Source organism: Giraffa tippelskirchi, chromosome 7, assembly GCF_054371585.1.
Source record: "Giraffa tippelskirchi isolate mGirTip1 chromosome 7, T2T-mGirTip1v1.2.pri, whole genome shotgun sequence".
Taxonomy (NCBI): Eukaryota; Metazoa; Chordata; class Mammalia; order Artiodactyla; family Giraffidae; genus Giraffa; species Giraffa tippelskirchi.
Window position 1 is genome coordinate 63,747,385 of NC_137281.1, and position 24,854 is coordinate 63,772,238.

A 24,854-nucleotide genomic window follows, 5' to 3' on the forward strand; every position below is an offset into this window, starting at 1 on the left:
GGGGAGTCCCTGGAAATGCAAGGGTGTGGGTTTTGGCAGACTTCAGGGAAGACATGCCAGATGAGCCTGGGAGACTCCAGCTTAATCTGGATTCAGGAGATATCTCTTCGGGCCAGCTAGTAATTGTAGGATAAGCCTAATGAGTCTTCACAGGATGAAGAGAGTAACGTGCCAAGGTAGCAATCGATGTCCTCCTTCGAGAGGATGAAGCTGGTGCTCAGAGAAGGGGGGAACTTGGCCACAGCAAGGAGGTGTGCACCCAGACAGAACCCCCAGATCCGGCCATTTGAGCTCAGGGAGGCCACTGGTGTGGCTTGTCCCTGTGGCAGGGGCCGAGGCACGCAGCCCACCCTGATTCCTGCGGGGGCCTGACTTGGGAAGTGCCATCTGGTAGCTTTGAGACTCACCAAACCAAATTGCACTGGAGAGGGGAAGGACACCTTCCTTCATCCACCCCCCACCCCCGCCGGATTCCCACATACCCTGACCCCTTTCTCTGGATTTCGGAGCCATTTCCAGAGTCCCGCTCATATGACCTCATTCGAAGTGCACTGTGGACGAGCTGCCATCTGCAGCTGCTACCACAGCAGCCAAGGGCTTTAGCTCCCGAGTACCTCCCTTCCTTTGGAACTTGGGGGCCCTCTACTCCCCACTTGCACACCACAGACCTTTGCTGAGGATTGTGGGGACCCTCACTCAGTTTGCAGCACGTTGTAGCCATCCCTGTCCTCTCAATACCTCCCTTGCCACTCAGCTTGTGAGCTCCTTTGGAGCAGCGTGGCCCACCTGGCTGCAACGGAAGAGACACAGCTGACAGGGAAACAACAGCTTAGATCTGACAGCCGGAAAGCTCTGTCAAAAGGGACCTCCCTCTTCACACCGTAGAGGCTGTAGGAGCCGCCAGGGTTTGGGAACCAGTGCTGGGGCCAAAATGACTCCACAGCTGTTTTCCTTCCTGGGGAGGGTTCTGGCTCCAGTGGGAATGGCTCAAGTCTCCTAAGGTTCTGAAAGCCCACTGTGTGCAGATTCACGGTACACAGAGAGGAGAAGGTGGAGTCCTGCCCTGGAGGTGGGCACAGCTCACGGATGAGCCAGGCAGGCAGGCAGGCAGGCAGGGCATGAGAACACCTGAGCTGCCTTCATGAGTGAACGGTGTGGGGGCAGAGGAAGAGAAGCCGGTCTGCTCCCTCATGTGGTGCCCAGGGCAGGTTGTCCCCAGAGGAAACCCTTACGACGGTGAGGACTATCACTGCTGTTTCCCAAGGGGTTCCGTCGGTGCGTGTCTTCCCCGGAGCGGTCAGGCCGTCTCTAAAGTACACTGGCCATGGGCATTGCCTCTCCTTGGAACTTCCCATGTGTTTCTCTTTTTTATGGAACAGTGATTTTTCTAGAGGGGTTCTGGGCCACAAGGTTGTTGGGTCATTTTCTAGCCTTCTGTCGTGAAGAACGCTTTCCTGGGCGTTGGGGTGGTTTGTTGTTCCAGCTCCCTTTCTTGGCTTCTTTTGGGAGCTGGTGCAACAAGAGGAGCTCAGCCTCTGCCTTCTGGCTGAGATGTCACCCTTCAAACAGCAATGCCTGCCTGGAGATAATGATGGCATTTGCCAAAAGGGCTTCGTTTGGCACATGATATCTTGAAAGGACGTACACCGTCCTTTCAGCTATCAAAGGCTAGTTCAAATGACATAAAAATGAGAACTCTCCAATGGAGTCTTACAGTAGGTGGAGAGTCCGAAAAAAACTCCTTCAGTCATTTCACTGAGAGTCATTGATTGGGGACACCAAGAATATAGGAAGGAATGCAGAAAGAAAAGGTGAAATTGTGTTCAGGATCGGGGGGAGGGATGAACAGGGCGTGCTTGCCTTGAATCCAGGCTTTGTTGGGGGGTGGGGCATAAAGATCGAACGGGTCTGAAACTACAAAGTGGTGATGGTAACACAGTATCACCAGAGTTAACACAACAGTGTTCCCAAATTGCAACAATGATGAAAAAGTTTACTAATCCCAACTTAACCAAGAGAAATACAGGAAACCATACAAAAAATGAAACATCACCAGAAAGGTGGAAACAAACCAAATGCAAAGCAGTTCAGGGGAAAGGAACTCCATGTCCCCTGGGGGCAGACGGAGTTGCCGGCCTCCACGGTGAGCAGACAGGGATGGAGGCTGCAGAGCCGACCGCTCCCCTGGACGTGGTGTTTCCGGCAAGGGCTCTGGGTCTCTGTCCAGAGCGGGGGCTCGTTCTTCCTGCAGGGGCGGGTGAGTCATCGTCGGCGTCTGGGTGTTGCGCGGGAGCCAGGGCAGGCTCTCCCTGCCGAGGCGGTGACTCCTCCTCTGCCTCGGGTTCTCCTGCCAAAGCCCGAGCAGGTACAGGTGCACGTGGAGGTGGAGGTTCTGGCTGAGGGGGTGGGACATCAGTGCCTGGGGCTGGGGGTCCTGCAGGCACGGAGATCCGATCTGCCCGGTGTGCTGGCCAGTACCCAGCTGGCCTGGTGTCTCTGCGAGGGCAAGTCTCGGTTCTCCATCTGGCCTCGGTGGATCCCTGGGTCCTGCACCTGGAGCCACCACCTCTGTAGGGACAGGTCTGGGAAGTAGAGCCTGGTTCCAGTTGGAGGCCAGTGCTAGAGCCGGGGGAGAAGCAAAGTTTGCCCACAGGCCAGCCTTGGCATGTGCGTATCCCGGGACAGAAAGCTTCCAAGAGATTCCCAAAGAATACCCCGGGTCGGATGTCTTTTGGGACTGAAGTGTGCAAGATGGGGGTGGGGGTGTGAGGCCAGCGCTTGCTGCAGGCCCAGCAGCATCTTTCGGGGACTCGTCCGTGTGTAGCTCAGCACCCCCTCCCCACACACTCCCGTGCACCAGCCCCAGCGTCCTCACCTCTGTGCTCTGGCGTGCTGGGCTCCAGGTCCTCCTGCTGCCTCAGAGGCCGGGGTTCTCGGGACTCTGGGTCGGAGCCGGGTGTGCTGAGCTCCGTGGCAGCCTCAGACTGGGCCGCCGGGTGTATCCTGGGCGGTGTCTCGGCAGCAGGCCTTCCCCGCCTCCGCTTCGCCCCCGGTGGGGCTGATGCCTCCGTGGGCACGCTCACCTGGAGCCTGCACTGGGCCTCACGGGCGGGGGGGTGGTGCTCCGACCCCTCCCTCCGGGAGGTGGACGGGGTGTCCCCGTCCTCGGCCTCATCACGTGGGAAGCTCTGCAACGACAGTGACCGTCAGCCAGCCGTGCTGGGAGTTTTCCGAGCTGGGCCTGGCCAGTGGAGCCGCTGCTTCTGCCTGCTCGAACTTCTCTTCCCAGAAGGGTCAGAGACGTGTGTCTGCTCAGATCCCCACCCGGGAGGAAAGAGACCCACCTGAGGGTGTGAGGTCAGCCTGGGCGGCCGGCGCTGCCCGCACTCTCCCCATCCCACCCAGCCTGCTCTCCCCTGGGGTGTGGACACAACTTGTCCACAGGCTTCTGACCCCACATCCGCCTGGGCTTCCTTGAGGGAGACACACCCCGAGAAACCCGCATCCACACACACAGGCAAAGGACCCGGTGTTTCCGGGTGGCATGGGAGAGGTGGCCTGGCCCCGCCTGGGGCTCCCCGTGTTACCTTTCTGTTTCTCCGGGCAAAGGGCCAGAGGCCTCTCGGGGGTGCCCTGAGCCAACGTCGACAGGGTGCCCACGCACACTGCCTGTGAGCTTTCCTGAGGCCCCGGCCTCTGGGCAGGGGCAAACAGCAGAACATCCTGGCAGCAAGTGATCTGGCTGGGGGCTCCTCTCCGCTCTGGAGGCCTGGATACCCGGGTTGCGGGTTCTGTTGGGTTCTGTTGCCGGCAGGTGACATCATTTCCTGGGGTTCGTGCTGAGGTCCCTTCCCCAAAACTTCCCAAGGGAATCTCTGGGTTTCTGACTGCTCGACCACCCCCCTTAGGCCATGTGCAGGCACAGTGACAGCCACACAGCCCAGCCCACAGCCCTGGGGAGGCCTGGGTGCAGCCAGGGCCTGAGCTCCGAGGACCCCGCTGCTCTCAGACCAGGCTCCTTCTTCTCATAAGTGGTGTGGCCCTGGACAAGCATATGCCCCTCAGGGTTTCCCCAGTCTCTCCATCTGCAGAGTGGGGGTCATTCTCCCATCTGTTTCCTAGGTCTGTCGGCCTACGAGCAGCTCCATGCCTCTCCACCTGGGGCCGATATCACGTGGAGCTTGTGCGCTGAGACTTCAGAAAGAAAGACGCCATCCAGGGCTGACACAGCACAGAATGGGGCAGAACGAGGCCTGGATGCGCCGTGGTACCCAGGAAAAGGCACTCCCCCTCCTGACTGTTTTGAGACCCCGCATGCAAGTTGGAGGACCGAAAGGAAGACTCGAAGGTCTCCCTCTCTTATAGAAAAGAGTAGCCAACTTTCTGGTCCTCTGTTTCCATTGAGATTCTGTTCAAGTGTCCCAGCTCGGCTTCTGCGGGTGGCTGAGCTTCTAATGGCTCCCTGCGTTCTTGTCTTTTCCTCTCCAAACCTTCCGTCCTTTTCCCCCTTCTGGGGTGGATGGGCGCTGTCATTGCTTCTACCTTCGAGACAGATTGATGAAAAGTCTGGACCATCGGCTCCTTTCCTCTCTTTGGTTCCGTGTCTCTCTCTGGCTGTGTCCCTCTCTTTTCCTTTCTCGATTCAGTCTGTGCCTTCCTCTTTCTCTCTCGTGTGTGGATGGATGGATGCTAGGAATGCCCATGTATATGATTAGATGAGGGTTATGTTTTAGGGATAGGTTAGAGGGAGAGAAAGGCTTTAGGTCGGAGTTGGTCATGGGGGAAGGGTCAAGGGTGGTGGTGGTGTTTCTTGGAATCTGAGTGCTGTGCATTCTTCGTCTCTTTCCATATGAACCCCTTCTCAGATACACCACTTGCAAGGAGTCTCTCATGTTCCGTTTCCTATCTTTTGCATTTGTGAATGCTTAGCTTCTCTGTTGTGAAGAGGTTCCATTGGATGGAAACCCATTGGTGTACTTGGTTTCCCTCTTCCCCTTACTTGAAGAGACCCATTTCTACCTCCGCCCAGCAAATGGCAAGGAGACTCTGATGTTAAGGAGCCTTTGACCTACGCTTCTTTCTAGCTATCTCATGACATCAGTCTTTAGGGTGAGGTTTTTCCCCGATATTGAGGTGGTGTGAGATCAAAACCAATAGCGTTCTTCAGATGTAGCTGTCTGGTTTTCCCATGGACATTGATTGAAGAGGCTTTCTTGTTCCCATTTGGGTATTCTCCCCTTCTGTGTCAGAGATGAGTTGACCATGGATGCCGGGGTTTGTTTCTGGACCCTCAACTTTATTCCATCGATCTGGATCTGTGTGTGTTGTTGTATTCCCAATAGCATACCATCCTGCTGCTGCCGCTGCGGCTAAGTCACTTCAGTCGTGTCTGACTCTGCACGACCCCATGGCCTGCAGCCTACCAGGCTCCTCCGTCCAGGGCATTTTCCAGGCAAGAGTACTGGAGTGGGTCGCCATCGCCTTCTCCGATACTCTCCTGAGGATCCTAGTTTGGTCGTCTAATTTCCTTTCACACAACCTTGGATGTCCGTATCGGGGCTTTTTCGTCGGATTGTATTGACAATTTAGGCTCTTTTCTGTTTCCGTAACCCCTTTTGCAATTCTTTGTTCGGTGCGAAAATGCATTGGCATTTTGGGAGGAATAGCATCGAAGCTGTGGATTGCCTTGTGGGGCTGTGACATCATTTTCCCAATAGGAATTCTTTCAAGCCCTGAGCACAGCTTCTCTTTCCAGTGATTGGTGTGGGCTTGATCTTCTTTCTTCCATCTCTCGCCGTTTTGTGAGAACAGGTCCTTCCTTCCCTTCTGGGTTAGATGGACTCGTGGGTATCACTTCAGTGAATGGCATTGTCAGTGGGGGTGATAATTCCCTTCTCATTGGAAGACTTTGCTGTGAGTATTAGAAGTGCAAGTGATTTCTCTTCCCCTTCCTCCCTGTCCATCTCTCAGAGCCACCGGGAAACAGAGGCCTCATCCAGGGTCACACAGGCCTGAGGGAGTGCAACTAGACTGTTGTTTCTTCAGGCCCTCAGTGCTGGACATCATCCGGGATACTCTGTGTGTGTCTTCCTCAGTCTGGTGTCCCTTCAGACCTTTCCCTAGTTTTCACAGGCTTGTTGTGTTGGTGTTCTTTGTCTGTTTGGAGACACGTCCTTGAGAAGCTTTGTGTTTCCACTCATTCGTCTCGCGATGTATGACCTGTCTTTTGCTTTTGTAATGAGGTCTTGCCCACAGTAGATATCTTTGATTTTGCAAAGTCCACTGTATTCTCTGGGTTGTTTTGTGGACTGCCTTTTAGTTTTGTGTGTGAAGACTCAAAGCACGTGTCCGGTTTCTGCTCATTGTTCTTCTAGATTTGTGACAAGTTTTCATGGAAACTTTGTCTAGGGATAACTGGAAGTGAACTCGGTGTAAGGTGTCAAGCCTCCATCTCCATTCATGTCATGCCCTGCAGTTTCCAATTCCCTGTTCCTGAGTGGTTTTGGAGACCTTGTGGGAAGTTTGGTTGCATCGGAGTTTGCATTTCCACCTTGAGTAGATAGATTCACACTGTTCTGCCCTCAGGGACACTGTCAAGGGGGAGTGAGGAGCAGCCTGCACTTCCAGCAGTGACCACACGGTGGGGCGAGTGCTGCTCTCCCCTCTGGGAGCCCCAGGCCACAGGCATCCCAGTGAGGAGCCAGCTCTGTGCTCAGCTGAAAGGAGTTAGTCTCTCAGGAGCCTCTGAGCCCTTGCCTTTGGATCACCCAGGGTGGGCATTTACTGTGACAGAAAAAAATTGCCCTGAATTCCATGGACGGAAGAGCCTGGCTGTGTAGAGTTCGTGAGTTGCCGTGAATGAGACACAACTGAGGACACAAAAACTCAATAGACTAAAACACTTTTTCGGGGTGGGGGGAGTGAAAGGGGGTGATGTGGGGTTTTTTGTCTTATATAATAGCCAAGGGAAATCTAGTTTAAACCTAAATTCACATAGATGGGAAAGGTATAGCTCTCCGTCACCCTATTAAAAAAAAAAAAAAAAAACGACTTAACTTTTCTGAAAGTTTATTTAGTAGCTTCCTTGAGCAGTTCATTGTGAAGCATTTTTTTTTTTTTTCTGTGACATTGGCCTCATTAAAAAGTACGGTTTGCCTTTACTGGATAATTTTGTTCATTGGTTTGTTAGGGAATCTTGGTAATATTTGAGTTTCCTGGGGAGCATGGTCACATGACCTGGCCCTGGCCAATCGGTGCGTTCCACCTCCCTGGCCACTGTGATTGGCTCCGGACTGGGGCAGTGCCCAATCGGGGCCCAGGGCCGGGCCTGACGTTGGAAGCCAGGGGAAGACGAGCTCTCGTCCTGCTGGGGTAGGGGAAGGGGTGGGGCCGGGGGAGGTCAGGCTCCAGCAGTGGGAGGGGCTTGAGGTCCGCCTGCGGCAGTTGGTGACCTTCCTGCTCCCCTCAGGGCAGAGCCGCCGGCCTGAGAATGAGGGCGCTGCTGAGCCCAGGGGCTGGGATGGCCCGTTGCTGCTGTGGTCCCAGAGCTCCACCCGAGACCTGAGGGAGGCCGTCTGCCCGTGAGTCCTCTCCCGCTTGTCTGTCAGCTTGTTTGAAGCATGCTGGGTTTTCTGCCCAGCTGGCTAAGGGGAGTCCCTGGAAATGCAAGGGTGTGGGTTTTGGCAGACTTCAGGGAAGACATGCCAGATGAGCCTGGGAGACTCCAGCTTAATCTGGATTCAGGAGATATCTCTTCGGGCCAGCTAGTAATTGTAGGATAAGCCTAATGAGTCTTCACAGGATGAAGAGAGTAACGTGCCAAGGTAGCAATCGATGTCCTCCTTCGAGAGGATGAAGCTGGTGCTCAGAGAAGGGGGGAACTTGGCCACAGCAAGGAGGTGTGCACCCAGACAGAACCCCCAGATCCGGCCATTTGAGCTCAGGGAGGCCACTGGTGTGGCTTGTCCCTGTGGCAGGGGCCGAGGCACGCAGCCCACCCTGATTCCTGCGGGGGCCTGACTTGAGAAGTGCCATCTGGTAGCTTTGAGACTCACCAAACCAAATTGCACTGGAGAGGGGAAGGACACCTTCCTTCATCCACCCCCCACCCCCGCCGGATTCCCACATACCCTGACCCCTTTCTCTGGATTTCGGAGCCATTTCCAGAGTCCCGCTCATATGACCTCATTCGAAGTGCACTGTGGACGAGCTGCCATCTGCAGCTGCTACCACAGCAGCCAAGGGCTTTAGCTCCCGAGTACCTCCCTTCCTTTGGAACTTGGGGGCCCTCTACTCCCCACTTGCACACCACAGACCTTTGCTGAGGATTGTGGGGACCCTCACTCAGTTTGCAGCACGTTGTAGCCATCCCTGTCCTCTCAATACCTCCCTTGCCACTCAGCTTGTGAGCTCCTTTGGAGCAGCGTGGCCCACCTGGCTGCAACGGAAGAGACACAGCTGACAGGGAAACAACAGCTTAGATCTGACAGCCGGAAAGCTCTGTCAAAAGGGACCTCCCTCTTCACACCGTAGAGGCTGTAGGAGCCGCCAGGGTTTGGGAACCAGTGCTGGGGCCAAAATGACTCCACAGCTGTTTTCCTTCCTGGGGAGGGTTCTGGCTCCAGTGGGAATGGCTCAAGTCTCCTAAGGTTCTGAAAGCCCACTGTGTGCAGATTCACGGTACACAGAGAGGAGAAGGTGGAGTCCTGCCCTGGAGGTGGGCACAGCTCACGGATGAGCCAGGCAGGCAGGCAGGCAGGCAGGGCATGAGAACACCTGAGCTGCCTTCATGAGTGAACGGTGTGGGGGCAGAGGAAGAGAAGCCGGTCTGCTCCCTCATGTGGTGCCCAGGGCAGGTTGTCCCCAGAGGAAACCCTTACGACGGTGAGGACTATCACTGCTGTTTCCCAAGGGGTTCCGTCGGTGCGTGTCTTCCCCGGAGCGGTCAGGCCGTCTCTAAAGTACACTGGCCATGGGCATTGCCTCTCCTTGGAACTTCCCATGTGTTTCTCTTTTTTATGGAACAGTGATTTTTCTAGAGGGGTTCTGGGCCACAAGGTTGTTGGGTCATTTTCTAGCCTTCTGTCGTGAAGAACGCTTTCCTGGGCGTTGGGGTGGTTTGTTGTTCCAGCTCCCTTTCTTGGCTTCTTTTGGGAGCTGGTGCAACAAGAGGAGCTCAGCCTCTGCCTTCTGGCTGAGATGTCACCCTTCAAACAGCAATGCCTGCCTGGAGATAATGATGGCATTTGCCAAAAGGGCTTCGTTTGGCACATGATATCTTGAAAGGACGTACACCGTCCTTTCAGCTATCAAAGGCTAGTTCAAATGACATAAAAATGAGAACTCTCCAATGGAGTCTTACAGTAGGTGGAGAGTCCGAAAAAAACTCCTTCAGTCATTTCACTGAGAGTCATTGATTGGGGACACCAAGAATATAGGAAGGAATGCAGAAAGAAAAGGTGAAATTGTGTTCAGGATCGGGGGGAGGGATGAACAGGGCGTGCTTGCCTTGAATCCAGGCTTTGTTGGGGGGTGGGGCATAAAGATCGAACGGGTCTGAAACTACAAAGTGGTGATGGTAACACAGTATCACCAGAGTTAACACAACAGTGTTCCCAAATTGCAACAATGATGAAAAAGTTTACTAATCCCAACTTAACCAAGAGAAATACAGGAAACCATACAAAAAATGAAACATCACCAGAAAGGTGGAAACAAACCAAATGCAAAGCAGTTCAGGGGAAAGGAACTCCATGTCCCCTGGGGGCAGACGGAGTTGCCGGCCTCCACGGTGAGCAGACAGGGATGGAGGCTGCAGAGCCGACCGCTCCCCTGGACGTGGTGTTTCCGGCAAGGGCTCTGGGTCTCTGTCCAGAGCGGGGGCTCGTTCTTCCTGCAGGGGCGGGTGAGTCATCGTCGGCGTCTGGGTGTTGCGCGGGAGCCAGGGCAGGCTCTCCCTGCCGAGGCGGTGACTCCTCCTCTGCCTCGGGTTCTCCTGCCAAAGCCCGAGCAGGTACAGGTGCACGTGGAGGTGGAGGTTCTGGCTGAGGGGGTGGGACATCAGTGCCTGGGGCTGGGGGTCCTGCAGGCACGGAGATCCGATCTGCCCGGTGTGCTGGCCAGTACCCAGCTGGCCTGGTGTCTCTGCGAGGGCAAGTCTCGGTTCTCCATCTGGCCTCGGTGGATCCCTGGGTCCTGCACCTGGAGCCACCACCTCTGTAGGGACAGGTCTGGGAAGTAGAGCCTGGTTCCAGTTGGAGGCCAGTGCTAGAGCCGGGGGAGAAGCAAAGTTTGCCCACAGGCCAGCCTTGGCATGTGCGTATCCCGGGACAGAAAGCTTCCAAGAGATTCCCAAAGAATACCCCGGGTCGGATGTCTTTTGGGACTGAAGTGTGCAAGATGGGGGTGGGGGTGTGAGGCCAGCGCTTGCTGCAGGCCCAGCAGCATCTTTCGGGGACTCGTCCGTGTGTAGCTCAGCACCCCCTCCCCACACACTCCCGTGCACCAGCCCCAGCGTCCTCACCTCTGTGCTCTGGCGTGCTGGGCTCCAGGTCCTCCTGCTGCCTCAGAGGCCGGGGTTCTCGGGACTCTGGGTCGGAGCCGGGTGTGCTGAGCTCCGTGGCAGCCTCAGACTGGGCCGCCGGGTGTATCCTGGGCGGTGTCTCGGCAGCAGGCCTTCCCCGCCTCCGCTTCGCCCCCGGTGGGGCTGATGCCTCCGTGGGCACGCTCACCTGGAGCCTGCACTGGGCCTCACGGGCGGGGGGGTGGTGCTCCGACCCCTCCCTCCGGGAGGTGGACGGGGTGTCCCCGTCCTCGGCCTCATCACGTGGGAAGCTCTGCAACGACAGTGACCGTCAGCCAGCCGTGCTGGGAGTTTTCCGAGCTGGGCCTGGCCAGTGGAGCCGCTGCTTCTGCCTGCTCGAACTTCTCTTCCCAGAAGGGTCAGAGACGTGTGTCTGCTCAGATCCCCACCCGGGAGGAAAGAGACCCACCTGAGGGTGTGAGGTCAGCCTGGGCGGCCGGCGCTGCCCGCACTCTCCCCATCCCACCCAGCCTGCTCTCCCCTGGGGTGTGGACACAACTTGTCCACAGGCTTCTGACCCCACATCCGCCTGGGCTTCCTTGAGGGAGACACACCCCGAGAAACCCGCATCCACACACACAGGCAAAGGACCCGGTGTTTCCGGGTGGCATGGGAGAGGTGGCCTGGCCCCGCCTGGGGCTCCCCGTGTTACCTTTCTGTTTCTCCGGGCAAAGGGCCAGAGGCCTCTCGGGGGTGCCCTGAGCCAACGTCGACAGGGTGCCCACGCACACTGCCTGTGAGCTTTCCTGAGGCCCCGGCCTCTGGGCAGGGGCAAACAGCAGAACATCCTGGCAGCAAGTGATCTGGCTGGGGGCTCCTCTCCGCTCTGGAGGCCTGGATACCCGGGTTGCGGGTTCTGTTGGGTTCTGTTGCCGGCAGGTGACATCATTTCCTGGGGTTCGTGCTGAGGTCCCTTCCCCAAAACTTCCCAAGGGAATCTCTGGGTTTCTGACTGCTCGACCACCCCCCTTAGGCCATGTGCAGGCACAGTGACAGCCACACAGCCCAGCCCACAGCCCTGGGGAGGCCTGGGTGCAGCCAGGGCCTGAGCTCCGAGGACCCCGCTGCTCTCAGACCAGGCTCCTTCTTCTCATAAGTGGTGTGGCCCTGGACAAGCATATGCCCCTCAGGGTTTCCCCAGTCTCTCCATCTGCAGAGTGGGGGTCATTCTCCCATCTGTTTCCTAGGTCTGTCGGCCTACGAGCAGCTCCATGCCTCTCCACCTGGGGCCGATATCACGTGGAGCTTGTGCGCTGAGACTTCAGAAAGAAAGACGCCATCCAGGGCTGACACAGCACAGAATGGGGCAGAACGAGGCCTGGATGCGCCGTGGTACCCAGGAAAAGGCACTCCCCCTCCTGACTGTTTTGAGACCCCGCATGCAAGTTGGAGGACCGAAAGGAAGACTCGAAGGTCTCCCTCTCTTATAGAAAAGAGTAGCCAACTTTCTGGTCCTCTGTTTCCATTGAGATTCTGTTCAAGTGTCCCAGCTCGGCTTCTGCGGGTGGCTGAGCTTCTAATGGCTCCCTGCGTTCTTGTCTTTTCCTCTCCAAACCTTCCGTCCTTTTCCCCCTTCTGGGGTGGATGGGCGCTGTCATTGCTTCTACCTTCGAGACAGATTGATGAAAAGTCTGGACCATCGGCTCCTTTCCTCTCTTTGGTTCCGTGTCTCTCTCTGGCTGTGTCCCTCTCTTTTCCTTTCTCGATTCAGTCTGTGCCTTCCTCTTTCTCTCTCGTGTGTGGATGGATGGATGCTAGGAATGCCCATGTATATGATTAGATGAGGGTTATGTTTTAGGGATAGGTTAGAGGGAGAGAAAGGCTTTAGGTCGGAGTTGGTCATGGGGGAAGGGTCAAGGGTGGTGGTGGTGTTTCTTGGAATCTGAGTGCTGTGCATTCTTCGTCTCTTTCCATATGAACCCCTTCTCAGATACACCACTTGCAAGGAGTCTCTCATGTTCCGTTTCCTATCTTTTGCATTTGTGAATGCTTAGCTTCTCTGTTGTGAAGAGGTTCCATTGGATGGAAACCCATTGGTGTACTTGGTTTCCCTCTTCCCCTTACTTGAAGAGACCCATTTCTACCTCCGCCCAGCAAATGGCAAGGAGACTCTGATGTTAAGGAGCCTTTGACCTACGCTTCTTTCTAGCTATCTCATGACATCAGTCTTTAGGGTGAGGTTTTTCCCCGATATTGAGGTGGTGTGAGATCAAAACCAATAGCGTTCTTCAGATGTAGCTGTCTGGTTTTCCCATGGACATTGATTGAAGAGGCTTTCTTGTTCCCATTTGGGTATTCTCCCCTTCTGTGTCAGAGATGAGTTGACCATGGATGCCGGGGTTTGTTTCTGGACCCTCAACTTTATTCCATCGATCTGGATCTGTGTGTGTTGTTGTATTCCCAATAGCATACCATCCTGCTGCTGCCGCTGCGGCTAAGTCACTTCAGTCGTGTCTGACTCTGCACGACCCCATGGCCTGCAGCCTACCAGGCTCCTCCGTCCAGGGCATTTTCCAGGCAAGAGTACTGGAGTGGGTCGCCATCGCCTTCTCCGATACTCTCCTGAGGATCCTAGTTTGGTCGTCTAATTTCCTTTCACACAACCTTGGATGTCCGTATCGGGGCTTTTTCGTCGGATTGTATTGACAATTTAGGCTCTTTTCTGTTTCCGTAACCCCTTTTGCAATTCTTTGTTCGGTGCGAAAATGCATTGGCATTTTGGGAGGAATAGCATCGAAGCTGTGGATTGCCTTGTGGGGCTGTGACATCATTTTCCCAATAGGAATTCTTTCAAGCCCTGAGCACAGCTTCTCTTTCCAGTGATTGGTGTGGGCTTGATCTTCTTTCTTCCATCTCTCGCCGTTTTGTGAGAACAGGTCCTTCCTTCCCTTCTGGGTTAGATGGACTCGTGGGTATCACTTCAGTGAATGGCATTGTCAGTGGGGGTGATAATTCCCTTCTCATTGGAAGACTTTGCTGTGAGTATTAGAAGTGCAAGTGATTTCTCTTCCCCTTCCTCCCTGTCCATCTCTCAGAGCCACCGGGAAACAGAGGCCTCATCCAGGGTCACACAGGCCTGAGGGAGTGCAACTAGACTGTTGTTTCTTCAGGCCCTCAGTGCTGGACATCATCCGGGATACTCTGTGTGTGTCTTCCTCAGTCTGGTGTCCCTTCAGACCTTTCCCTAGTTTTCACAGGCTTGTTGTGTTGGTGTTCTTTGTCTGTTTGGAGACACGTCCTTGAGAAGCTTTGTGTTTCCACTCATTCGTCTCGCGATGTATGACCTGTCTTTTGCTTTTGTAATGAGGTCTTGCCCACAGTAGATATCTTTGATTTTGCAAAGTCCACTGTATTCTCTGGGTTGTTTTGTGGACTGCCTTTTAGTTTTGTGTGTGAAGACTCAAAGCACGTGTCCGGTTTCTGCTCATTGTTCTTCTAGATTTGTGACAAGTTTTCATGGAAACTTTGTCTAGGGATAACTGGAAGTGAACTCGGTGTAAGGTGTCAAGCCTCCATCTCCATTCATGTCATGCCCTGCAGTTTCCAATTCCCTGTTCCTGAGTGGTTTTGGAGACCTTGTGGGAAGTTTGGTTGCATCGGAGTTTGCATTTCCACCTTGAGTAGATAGATTCACACTGTTCTGCCCTCAGGGACACTGTCAAGGGGGAGTGAGGAGCAGCCTGCACTTCCAGCAGTGACCACACGGTGGGGCGAGTGCTGCTCTCCCCTCTGGGAGCCCCAGGCCACAGGCATCCCAGTGAGGAGCCAGCTCTGTGCTCAGCTGAAAGGAGTTAGTCTCTCAGGAGCCTCTGAGCCCTTGCCTTTGGATCACCCAGGGTGGGCATTTACTGTGACAGAAAAAAATTGCCCTGAATTCCATGGACGGAAGAGCCTGGCTGTGTAGAGTTCGTGAGTTGCCGTGAATGAGACACAACTGAGGACACAAAAACTCAATAGACTAAAACACTTTTTCGGGGTGGGGGGAGTGAAAGGGGGTGATGTGGGGTTTTTTGTCTTATATAATAGCCAAGGGAAATCTAGTTTAAACCTAAATTCACATAGATGGGAAAGGTATAGCTCTCCGTCACCCTATTAAAAAAAAAAAAAAAAAACGACTTAACTTTTCTGAAAGTTTATTTAGTAGCTTCCTTGAGCAGTTCATTGTGAAGCATTTTTTTTTTTTTTCTGTGACATTGGCCTCATTAAAAAGTACGGTTTGCCTTTACTGGATAATTTTGTTCATTGGTTTGTTAGGGAATCTTGGTAATATTTGAGTTTCCTGGGGAGCATGGTCACATGACCTGGCCCTGGCCAATCGGTGCGTTCCACCTCCCTGGCCACTGTGATTGGCTCCGGACTGGGGCAGTGCCCAATCGGGGCCCAGGGCCGGGCCTGACGTTGGAAGCCAGGGGAAGACGAGCTCTCGTCCTGCTGGGGTAGGGGAAGGGGTGGGGCCGGGGGAGGTCAGGCTCCAGCAGTGGGAGGGGCTTGAGGTCCGCCTGCGGCAGTTGGTGACCTTCCTGCTCCCCTCAGGGCAGAGCCGCCGGCCTGAGAATGAGGGCGCTGCTGAGCCCAGGGGCTGGGATGGCCCGTTGCTGCTGTGGTCCCAGAGCTCCACCCGAGACCTGAGGGAGGCCGTCTGCCCGTGAGTCCTCTCCCGCTTGTCTGTCAGCTTGTTTGAAGCATGCTGGGTTTTCTGCCCAGCTGGCTAAGGGGAGTCCCTGGAAATGCAAGGGTGTGGGTTTTGGCAGACTTCAGGGAAGACATGCCAGATGAGCCTGGGAGACTCCAGCTTAATCTGGATTCAGGAGATATCTCTTCGGGCCAGCTAGTAATTGTAGGATAAGCCTAATGAGTCTTCACAGGATGAAGAGAGTAACGTGCCAAGGTAGCAATCGATGTCCTCCTTCGAGAGGATGAAGCTGGTGCTCAGAGAAGGGGGGAACTTGGCCACAGCAAGGAGGTGTGCACCCAGACAGAACCCCCAGATCCGGCCATTTGAGCTCAGGGAGGCCACTGGTGTGGCTTGTCCCTGTGGCAGGGGCCGAGGCACGCAGCCCACCCTGATTCCTGCGGGGGCCTGACTTGGGAAGTGCCATCTGGTAGCTTTGAGACTCACCAAACCAAATTGCACTGGAGAGGGGAAGGACACCTTCCTTCATCCACCCCCCACCCCCGCCGGATTCCCACATACCCTGACCCCTTTCTCTGGATTTCGGAGCCATTTCCAGAGTCCCGCTCATATGACCTCATTCGAAGTGCACTGTGGACGAGCTGCCATCTGCAGCTGCTACCACAGCAGCCAAGGGCTTTAGCTCCCGAGTACCTCCCTTCCTTTGGAACTTGGGGGCCCTCTACTCCCCACTTGCACACCACAGACCTTTGCTGAGGATTGTGGGGACCCTCACTCAGTTTGCAGCACGTTGTAGCCATCCCTGTCCTCTCAATACCTCCCTTGCCACTCAGCTTGTGAGCTCCTTTGGAGCAGCGTGGCCCACCTGGCTGCAACGGAAGAGACACAGCTGACAGGGAAACAACAGCTTAGATCTGACAGCCGGAAAGCTCTGTCAAAAGGGACCTCCCTCTTCACACCGTAGAGGCTGTAGGAGCCGCCAGGGTTTGGGAACCAGTGCTGGGGCCAAAATGACTCCACAGCTGTTTTCCTTCCTGGGGAGGGTTCTGGCTCCAGTGGGAATGGCTCAAGTCTCCTAAGGTTCTGAAAGCCCACTGTGTGCAGATTCACGGTACACAGAGAGGAGAAGGTGGAGTCCTGCCCTGGAGGTGGGCACAGCTCACGGATGAGCCAGGCAGGCAGGCAGGCAGGCAGGGCATGAGAACACCTGAGCTGCCTTCATGAGTGAACGGTGTGGGGGCAGAGGAAGAGAAGCCGGTCTGCTCCCTCATGTGGTGCCCAGGGCAGGTTGTCCCCAGAGGAAACCCTTACGACGGTGAGGACTATCACTGCTGTTTCCCAAGGGGTTCCGTCGGTGCGTGTCTTCCCCGGAGCGGTCAGGCCGTCTCTAAAGTACACTGGCCATGGGCATTGCCTCTCCTTGGAACTTCCCATGTGTTTCTCTTTTTTATGGAACAGTGATTTTTCTAGAGGGGTTCTGGGCCACAAGGTTGTTGGGTCATTTTCTAGCCTTCTGTCGTGAAGAACGCTTTCCTGGGCGTTGGGGTGGTTTGTTGTTCCAGCTCCCTTTCTTGGCTTCTTTTGGGAGCTGGTGCAACAAGAGGAGCTCAGCCTCTGCCTTCTGGCTGAGATGTCACCCTTCAAACAGCAATGCCTGCCTGGAGATAATGATGGCATTTGCCAAAAGGGCTTCGTTTGGCACATGATATCTTGAAAGGACGTACACCGTCCTTTCAGCTATCAAAGGCTAGTTCAAATGACATAAAAATGAGAACTCTCCAATGGAGTCTTACAGTAGGTGGAGAGTCCGAAAAAAACTCCTTCAGTCATTTCACTGAGAGTCATTGATTGGGGACACCAAGAATATAGGAAGGAATGCAGAAAGAAAAGGTGAAATTGTGTTCAGGATCGGGGGGAGGGATGAACAGGGCGTGCTTGCCTTGAATCCAGGCTTTGTTGGGGGGTGGGGCATAAAGATCGAACGGGTCTGAAACTACAAAGTGGTGATGGTAACACAGTATCACCAGAGTTAACACAACAGTGTTCCCAAATTGCAACAATGATGAAAAAGTTTACTAATCCCAACTTAACCAAGAGAAATACAGGAAACCATACAAAAAATGAAACATCACCAGAAAGGTGGAAACAAACCAAATGCAAAGCAGTTCAGGGGAAAGGAACTCCATGTCCCCTGGGGGCAGACGGAGTTGCCGGCCTCCACGGTGAGCAGACAGGGATGGAGGCTGCAGAGCCGACCGCTCCCCTGGACGTGGTGTTTCCGGCAAGGGCTCTGGGTCTCTGTCCAGAGCGGGGGCTCGTTCTTCCTGCAGGGGCGGGTGAGTCATCGTCGGCGTCTGGGTGTTGCGCGGGAGCCAGGGCAGGCTCTCCCTGCCGAGGCGGTGACTCCTCCTCTGCCTCGGGTTCTCCTGCCAAAGCCCGAGCAGGTACAGGTGCACGTGGAGGTGGAGGTTCTGGCTGAGGGGGTGGGACATCAGTGCCTGGGGCTGGGGGTCCTGCAGGCACGGAGATCCGATCTGCCCGGTGTGCTGGCCAGTACCCAGCTGGCCTGGTGTCTCTGCGAGGGCAAGTCTCGGTTCTCCATCTGGCCTCGGTGGATCCCTGGGTCCTGCACCTGGAGCCACCACCTCTGTAGGGACAGGTCTGGGAAGTAGAGCCTGGTTCCAGTTGGAGGCCAGTGCTAGAGCCGGGGGAGAAGCAAAGTTTGCCCACAGGCCAGCCTTGGCATGTGCGTATCCCGGGACAGAAAGCTTCCAAGAGATTCCCAAAGAATACCCCGGGTCGGATGTCTTTTGGGACTGAAGTGTGCAAGATGGGGGTGGGGGTGTGAGGCCAGCGCTTGCTGCAGGCCCAGCAGCATCTTTCGGGGACTCGTCCGTGTGTAGCTCAGCACCCCCTCCCCACACACTCCCGTGCACCAGCCCCAGCGTCCTCACCTCTGTGCTCTGGCGTGCTGGGCTCCAGGTCCTCCTGCTGCCTCAGAGGCCGGGGTTCTCGGGACTCTGGGTCGGAGCCGGGTGTGCTGAGCTCCGTGGCAGCCTCAGACTGGGCCGCCGGGTGTATCCTGGGCGGTGTCTCGGCAGCAGGCCTTCCCCGCCTCCGCTTCGCCCCCGGTGGGGCTGATGCCTCCGTGGGCACGCTCACCTGGAGCCTGCACTGGGCCTCACGGGCGGGGGGGTGGTGCTCCGACCCCTCCCTCCGGGAGGTGGACGGGGTGTCCCCGTCCTCGGCCTCATCACGTGGGAAGCTCTGCAACGACAGTGACCGTCAGCCAGCCGTGCTGGGAGTTTTCCGAGCTGGGCCTGGCCAGTGGAGCCGCTGCTTCTGCCTGCTCGAACTTCTCTTCCCAGAAGGGTCAGAGACGTGTGTCTGCTCAGATCCCCACCCGGGAGGAAAGAGACCCACCTGAGGGTGTGAGGTCAGCCTGGGCGGCCGGCGCTGCCCGCACTCTCCCCATCCCACCCAGCCTGCTCTCCCCTGGGGTGTGGACACAACTTGTCCACAGGCTTCTGACCCCACATCCGCCTGGGCTTCCTTGAGGGAGACACACCCCGAGAAACCCGCATCCACACACACAGGCAAAGGACCCGGTGTTTCCGGGTGGCATGGGAGAGGTGGCCTGGCCCCGCCTGGGGCTCCCCGTGTTACCTTTCTGTTTCTCCGGGCAAAGGGCCAGAGGCCTCTCGGGGGTGCCCTGAGCCAACGTCGACAGGGTGCCCACGCACACTGCCTGTGAGCTTTCCTGAGGCCCCGGCCTCTGGGCAGGGGCAAACAGCAGAACATCCTGGCAGCAAGTGATCTGGCTGGGGGCTCCTCTCCGCTCTGGAGGCCTGGATACCCGGGTTGCGGGTTCTGTTGGGTTCTGTTGCCGGCAGGTGACATCATTTCCTGGGGTTCGTGCTGAGGTCCCTTCCCCAAAACTTCCCAAGGGAATCTCTGGGTTTCTGACTGCTCGACCACCCCCCTTAGGCCATGTGCAGGCACAGTGACAGCCACACAGCCCAGCCCACAGCCCTGGGGAGGCCTGGGTGCAGCCAGGGCCTGAGCTCCGAGGACCCCGCTGCTCTCAGACCAGGCTCCTTCTTCTCGTAAGTGGTGTGGCCCTGGACAAGCATATGCCCCTCAGGGTTTCCCCAGTCTCTCCATCTGCAGAGTGGGGGTCATTCTCCCATCTGTTTCCTAGGTCTGTCGGCCTACGAGCAGCTCCATGCCTCTCCACCTGGGGCCGATATCACGTGGAGCTTGTGCGCTGAGACTTCAGAAAGAAAGACGCCATCCAGGGCTGACACAGCACAGAATGGGGCAGAACGAGGCCTGGATGCGCCGTGGTACCCAGGAAAAGGCACTCCCCCTCCTGACTGTTTTGAGACCCCGCATGCAAGTTGGAGGACCGAAAGGAAGACTCGAAGGTCTCCCTCTCTTATAGAAAAGAGTAGCCAACTTTCTGGTCCTCTGTTTCCATTGAGATTCTGTTCAAGTGTCCCAGCTCGGCTTCTGCGGGTGGCTGAGCTTCTAATGGCTCCCTGCGTTCTTGTCTTTTCCTCTCCAAACCTTCCGTCCTTTTCCCCCTTCTGGGGTGGATGGGCGCTGTCATTGCTTCTACCTTCGAGACAGATTGATGAAAAGTCTGGACCATCGACTCCTTTCCTCTCTTTGGTTCCGTGTCTCTCTCTGGCTGTGTCCCTCTCTTTTCCTTTCTCGATTCAGTCTGTGCCTTCCTCTTTCTCTCTCGTGTGTGGATGGATGGATGCTAGGAATGCCCATGTATATGATTAGATGAGGGTTATGTTTTAGGGATAGGTTAGAGGGAGAGAAAGGCTTTAGGTCGGAGTTGGTCATGGGGGAAGGGTCAAGGGTGGTGGTGGTGTTTCTTGGAATCTGAGTGCTGTGCATTCTTCGTCTCTTTCCATATGAACCCCTTCTCAGATACACCACTTGCAAGGAGTCTCTCATGTTCCGTTTCCTATCTTTTGCATTTGTGAATGCTTAGCTTCTCTGTTGTGAAGAGGTTCCATTGGATGGAAACCCATTGGTGTACTTGGTTTCCCTCTTCCCCTTACTTGAAGAGACCCATTTCTACCTCCGCCCAGCAAATGGCAAGGAGACTCTGATGTTAAGGAGCCTTTGACCTACGCTTCTTTCTAGCTATCTCATGACATCAGTCTTTAGGGTGAGGTTTTTCCCCGATATTGAGGTGGTGTGAGATCAAAACCAATAGCGTTCTTCAGATGTAGCTGTCTGGTTTTCCCATGGACATTGATTGAAGAGGCTTTCTTGTTCCCATTTGGATATTCTCCCCTTCTGTGTCAGAGATGAGTTGACCATGGATGCCGGGGTTTGTTTCTGGACCCTCAACTTTATTCCATCGATCTGGATCTGTGTGTGTTGTTGTATTCCCAATAGCATACCGTCCTGCTGCTGCCGCTGCGGCTAAGTCACTTCAGTCGTGTCTGACTCTGCGCGACCCCATGGCCTGCAGCCTACCAGGCTCCTCCGTCCAGGGCATTTTCCAGGCAAGAGTACTGGAGTGGGTCGCCATCGCCTTCTCCGATACTCTCCTGAGGATCCTAGTTTGGTCGTCTGATTTCCTTTCACACAACCTTGGATGTCCGTATCGGGGCTTTTTCGTCGGATTGTATTGACAATTTAGGCTCTTTTCTGTTTCCGTAACCCCTTTTGCAATTCTTTGTTCGGTGCGAAAATGCATTGGCATTTTGGGAGGAATAGCATCGAAGCTGTGGATTGCCTTGTGGGGCTGTGACATCATTTTCCCAATAGGAATTCTTTCAAGCCCTGAGCACAGCTTCTCTTTCCAGTGATTGGTGTGGGCTTGATCTTCTTTCTTCCATCTCTCGCCGTTTTGTGAGAACAGGTCCTTCCTTCCCTTCTGGGTTAGATGGACTCGTGGGTATCACTTCAGTGAATGGCATTGTCAGTGGGGGTGATAATTCCCTTCTCATTGGAAGACTTTGCTGTGAGTATTAGAAGTGCAAGTGATTTCTCTTCCCCTTCCTCCCTGTCCATCTCTCAGAGCCACCGGGAAACAGAGGCCTCATCCAGGGTCACACAGGCCTGAGGGAGTGCAACTAGACTGTTGTTTCTTCAGGCCCTCAGTGCTGGACATCATCCGGGATACTCTGTGTGTGTCTTCCTCAGTCTGGTGTCCCTTCAGACCTTTCCCTAGTTTTCACAGGCTTGTTGTGTTGGTGTTCTTTGTCTGTTTGGAGACACGTCCTTGAGAAGCTTTGTGTTTCCACTCATTCGTCTCGCGATGTATGACCTGTCTTTTGCTTTTGTAATGAGGTCTTGCCCACAGTAGATATCTTTGATTTTGCAAAGTCCACTGTATTCTCTGGGTTGTTTTGTGGACTGCCTTTTAGTTTTGTGTGTGAAGACTCAAAGCACGTGTCCGGTTTCTGCTCATTGTTCTTCTAGATTTGTGACAAGTTTTCATGGAAACTTTGTCTAGGGATAACTGGAAGTGAACTCGGTGTAAGGTGTCAAGCCTCCATCTCCATTCATGTCATGCCCTGCAGTTTCCAATTCCCTGTTCCTGAGTGGTTTTGGAGACCTTGTGGGAAGTTTGGTTGCATCGGAGTTTGCATTTCCACCTTGAGTAGATAGATTCACACTGTTCTGCCCTCAGGGACACTGTCAAGGGGGAGTGAGGAGCAGCCTGCACTTCCAGCAGTGACCACACGGTGGGGCGAGTGCTGCTCTCCCCTCTGGGAGCCCCAGGCCACAGGCATCCCAGTGAGGAGCCAGCTCTGTGCTCAGCTGAAAGGAGTTAGTCTCTCAGGAGCCTCTGAGCCCTTGCCTTTGGATCACCCAGGGTGGGCATTTACTGTGACAGAAAAAAATTGCCCTGAATTCCATGGACGGAAGAGCCTGGCTGTGTAGAGTTCGTGAGTTGCCGTGAATCAGACACAACTGAGGACACAAAAACTCAATAGACTAAAACACTTTTTGGGGGTGGGGGGAGTGAAAGGGGGTGATGTGGGGTTTTTTGTCTTATATAATAGCCAAGGGAAATCTAGTTTAAACCTAAATTCACATAGATGGGAAAGGTATAGCTCTCCGTCACCCTATTAAAAAAAAAAAAAAAAACGACTTAACTTTTCTGAAAGTTTATTTAGTAGCTTCCTTGAGCAGTTCATTGTGAAGCATTTTTTTTTTTTCTGTGACATTGGCCTCATTAAAAAGTACGGTTTGCCTTTACTGGATAATTTTGTTCATTGGTTTGTTAGGGAATCTTGGTAATATTTGAGTTTCCTGGGGAGCATGGTCACATGACCTGGCCCTGGCCAATCGGTGCGTTCCACCTCCCTGGCCACTGTGATTGGCTCCGGACTGGGGCAGTGCCCAATCGGGGCCCAGGGCCGGGCCTGACGTTGGAAGCCAGGGGAAGACGAGCTCTCGTCCTGCTGGGGTAGGGGAAGGGGTGGGGCCGGGGGAGGTCAGGCTCCAGCAGTGGGAGGGGCTTGAGGTCCGCCTGCGGCAGTTGGTGACCTTCCTGCTCCCCTCAGGGCAGAGCCGCCGGCCTGAGAATGAGGGCGCTGCTGAGCCCAGGGGCTGGGATGGCCCGTTGCTGCTGTGGTCCCAGAGCTCCACCCGAGACCTGAGGGAGGCCGTCTGCCCGTGAGTCCTCTCCCGCTTGTCTGTCAGCTTGTTTGAAGCATGCTGGGTTTTCTGCCCAGCTGGCTAAGGGGAGTCCCTGGAAATGCAAGGGTGTGGGTTTTGGCAGACTTCAGGGAAGACATGCCAGATGAGCCTGGGAGACTCCAGCTTAATCTGGATTCAGGAGATATCTCTTCGGGCCAGCTAGTAATTGTAGGATAAGCCTAATGAGTCTTCACAGGATGAAGAGAGTAACGTGCCAAGGTAGCAATCGATGTCCTCCTTCGAGAGGATGAAGCTGGTGCTCAGAGAAGGGGGGAACTTGGCCACAGCAAGGAGGTGTGCACCCAGACAGAACCCCCAGATCCGGCCATTTGAGCTCAGGGAGGCCACTGGTGTGGCTTGTCCCTGTGGCAGGGGCCGAGGCACGCAGCCCACCCTGATTCCTGCGGGGGCCTGACTTGGGAAGTGCCATCTGGTAGCTTTGAGACTCACCAAACCAAATTGCACTGGAGAGGGGAAGGACACCTTCCTTCATCCACCCCCCACCCCCGCCGGATTCCCACATACCCTGACCCCTTTCTCTGGATTTCGGAGCCATTTCCAGAGTCCCGCTCATATGACCTCATTCGAAGTGCACTGTGGACGAGCTGCCATCTGCAGCTGCTACCACAGCAGCCAAGGGCTTTAGCTCCCGAGTACCTCCCTTCCTTTGGAACTTGGGGGCCCTCTACTCCCCACTTGCACACCACAGACCTTTGCTGAGGATTGTGGGGACCCTCACTCAGTTTGCAGCACGTTGTAGCCATCCCTGTCCTCTCAATACCTCCCTTGCCACTCAGCTTGTGAGCTCCTTTGGAGCAGCGTGGCCCACCTGGCTGCAACGGAAGAGACACAGCTGACAGGGAAACAACAGCTTAGATCTGACAGCCGGAAAGCTCTGTCAAAAGGGACCTCCCTCTTCACACCGTAGAGGCTGTAGGAGCCGCCAGGGTTTGGGAACCAGTGCTGGGGCCAAAATGACTCCACAGCTGTTTTCCTTCCTGGGGAGGGTTCTGGCTCCAGTGGGAATGGCTCAAGTCTCCTAAGGTTCTGAAAGCCCACTGTGTGCAGATTCACGGTACACAGAGAGGAGAAGGTGGAGTCCTGCCCTGGAGGTGGGCACAGCTCACGGATGAGCCAGGCAGGCAGGCAGGCAGGCAGGGCATGAGAACACCTGAGCTGCCTTCATGAGTGAACGGTGTGGGGGCAGAGGAAGAGAAGCCGGTCTGCTCCCTCATGTGGTGCCCAGGGCAGGTTGTCCCCAGAGGAAACCCTTACGACGGTGAGGACTATCACTGCTGTTTCCCAAGGGGTTCCGTCGGTGCGTGTCTTCCCCGGAGCGGTCAGGCCGTCTCTAAAGTACACTGGCCATGGGCATTGCCTCTCCTTGGAACTTCCCATGTGTTTCTCTTTTTTATGGAACAGTGATTTTTCTAGAGGGGTTCTGGGCCACAAGGTTGTTGGGTCATTTTCTAGCCTTCTGTCGTGAAGAACGCTTTCCTGGGCGTTGGGGTGGTTTGTTGTTCCAGCTCCCTTTCTTGGCTTCTTTTGGGAGCTGGTGCAACAAGAGGAGCTCAGCCTCTGCCTTCTGGCTGAGATGTCACCCTTCAAACAGCAATGCCTGCCTGGAGATAATGATGGCATTTGCCAAAAGGGCTTCGTTTGGCACATGATATCTTGAAAGGACGTACACCGTCCTTTCAGCTATCAAAGGCTAGTTCAAATGACATAAAAATGAGAACTCTCCAATGGAGTCTTACAGTAGGTGGAGAGTCCGAAAAAAACTCCTTCAGTCATTTCACTGAGAGTCATTGATTGGGGACACCAAGAATATAGGAAGGAATGCAGAAAGAAAAGGTGAAATTGTGTTCAGGATCGGGGGGAGGGATGAACAGGGCGTGCTTGCCTTGAATCCAGGCTTTGTTGGGGGGTGGGGCATAAAGATCGAACGGGTCTGAAACT

The 24,854-nt window shown here is 55.0% G+C and overlaps 3 protein-coding genes and 2 long non-coding RNA genes across 8 annotated transcripts; 2 read left to right on the plus strand and 3 right to left on the minus strand.

The window, feature by feature from the left end:
- Positions 1-1,972: 1,972 nt before the first annotated feature.
- LOC145513974 (uncharacterized) lies at positions 1,973-3,763 on the minus strand. 2 transcript variants are annotated; one of them, XM_081511060.1, is made up of 3 exons: positions 3,588-3,763; positions 2,876-3,188; positions 1,973-2,568 (listed from the first exon to the last, which is right to left on the minus strand). In XM_081511060.1, exons 1-3 carry the CDS (start codon positions 3,720-3,722, stop codon positions 1,997-1,999), a joined length of 1,020 nt encoding a protein of 339 aa, XP_081367186.1. In that variant the 5' UTR covers positions 3,723-3,763; the 3' UTR covers positions 1,973-1,996. The 2 variants fall into 2 exon arrangements, with proteins under 2 accessions (XP_081367186.1, XP_081367185.1); XM_081511059.1 differs by having other exon boundaries at positions 1,973-2,619.
- Positions 3,764-9,619: 5,856 nt separating this feature from the next.
- On the minus strand, positions 9,620-11,410 carry LOC145513976 (uncharacterized). 2 transcript variants are annotated; one of them, XM_081511064.1, is made up of 3 exons: positions 11,235-11,410; positions 10,523-10,835; positions 9,620-10,215 (listed from the first exon to the last, which is right to left on the minus strand). In XM_081511064.1, exons 1-3 carry the CDS (start codon positions 11,367-11,369, stop codon positions 9,644-9,646), a joined length of 1,020 nt encoding a protein of 339 aa, XP_081367190.1. In that variant the 5' UTR covers positions 11,370-11,410; the 3' UTR covers positions 9,620-9,643. The 2 variants fall into 2 exon arrangements, with proteins under 2 accessions (XP_081367190.1, XP_081367189.1); XM_081511063.1 differs by having other exon boundaries at positions 9,620-10,266.
- Positions 11,411-11,769: 359 nt separating this feature from the next.
- On the plus strand, positions 11,770-17,076 carry LOC145513992 (uncharacterized). The gene is made up of 2 exons (XR_014059796.1): positions 11,770-11,995; positions 15,116-17,076. It is a non-coding gene; the product is annotated as an uncharacterized LOC145513992 (long non-coding RNA).
- A 190-nt stretch (positions 17,077-17,266) lies between these two features.
- LOC145513932 (uncharacterized) lies at positions 17,267-19,057 on the minus strand. Of its 2 annotated transcripts, none has more exons than XM_081510991.1 (3): positions 18,882-19,057; positions 18,170-18,482; positions 17,267-17,862 (listed from the first exon to the last, which is right to left on the minus strand). In XM_081510991.1, the coding sequence occupies exons 1-3, from the start codon at positions 19,014-19,016 to the stop codon at positions 17,291-17,293; spliced, it is 1,020 nt and encodes a 339-aa protein (XP_081367117.1). In that variant the 5' UTR covers positions 19,017-19,057; the 3' UTR covers positions 17,267-17,290. The 2 variants fall into 2 exon arrangements, with proteins under 2 accessions (XP_081367117.1, XP_081367116.1); XM_081510990.1 differs by having other exon boundaries at positions 17,267-17,913.
- A 359-nt stretch (positions 19,058-19,416) lies between these two features.
- Positions 19,417-24,720, plus strand: LOC145513991 (uncharacterized). Its single transcript, XR_014059795.1, has 2 exons — positions 19,417-19,642; positions 22,760-24,720. It is a non-coding gene; the product is annotated as an uncharacterized LOC145513991 (long non-coding RNA).
- Positions 24,721-24,854: the final 134 nt, after the last annotated feature.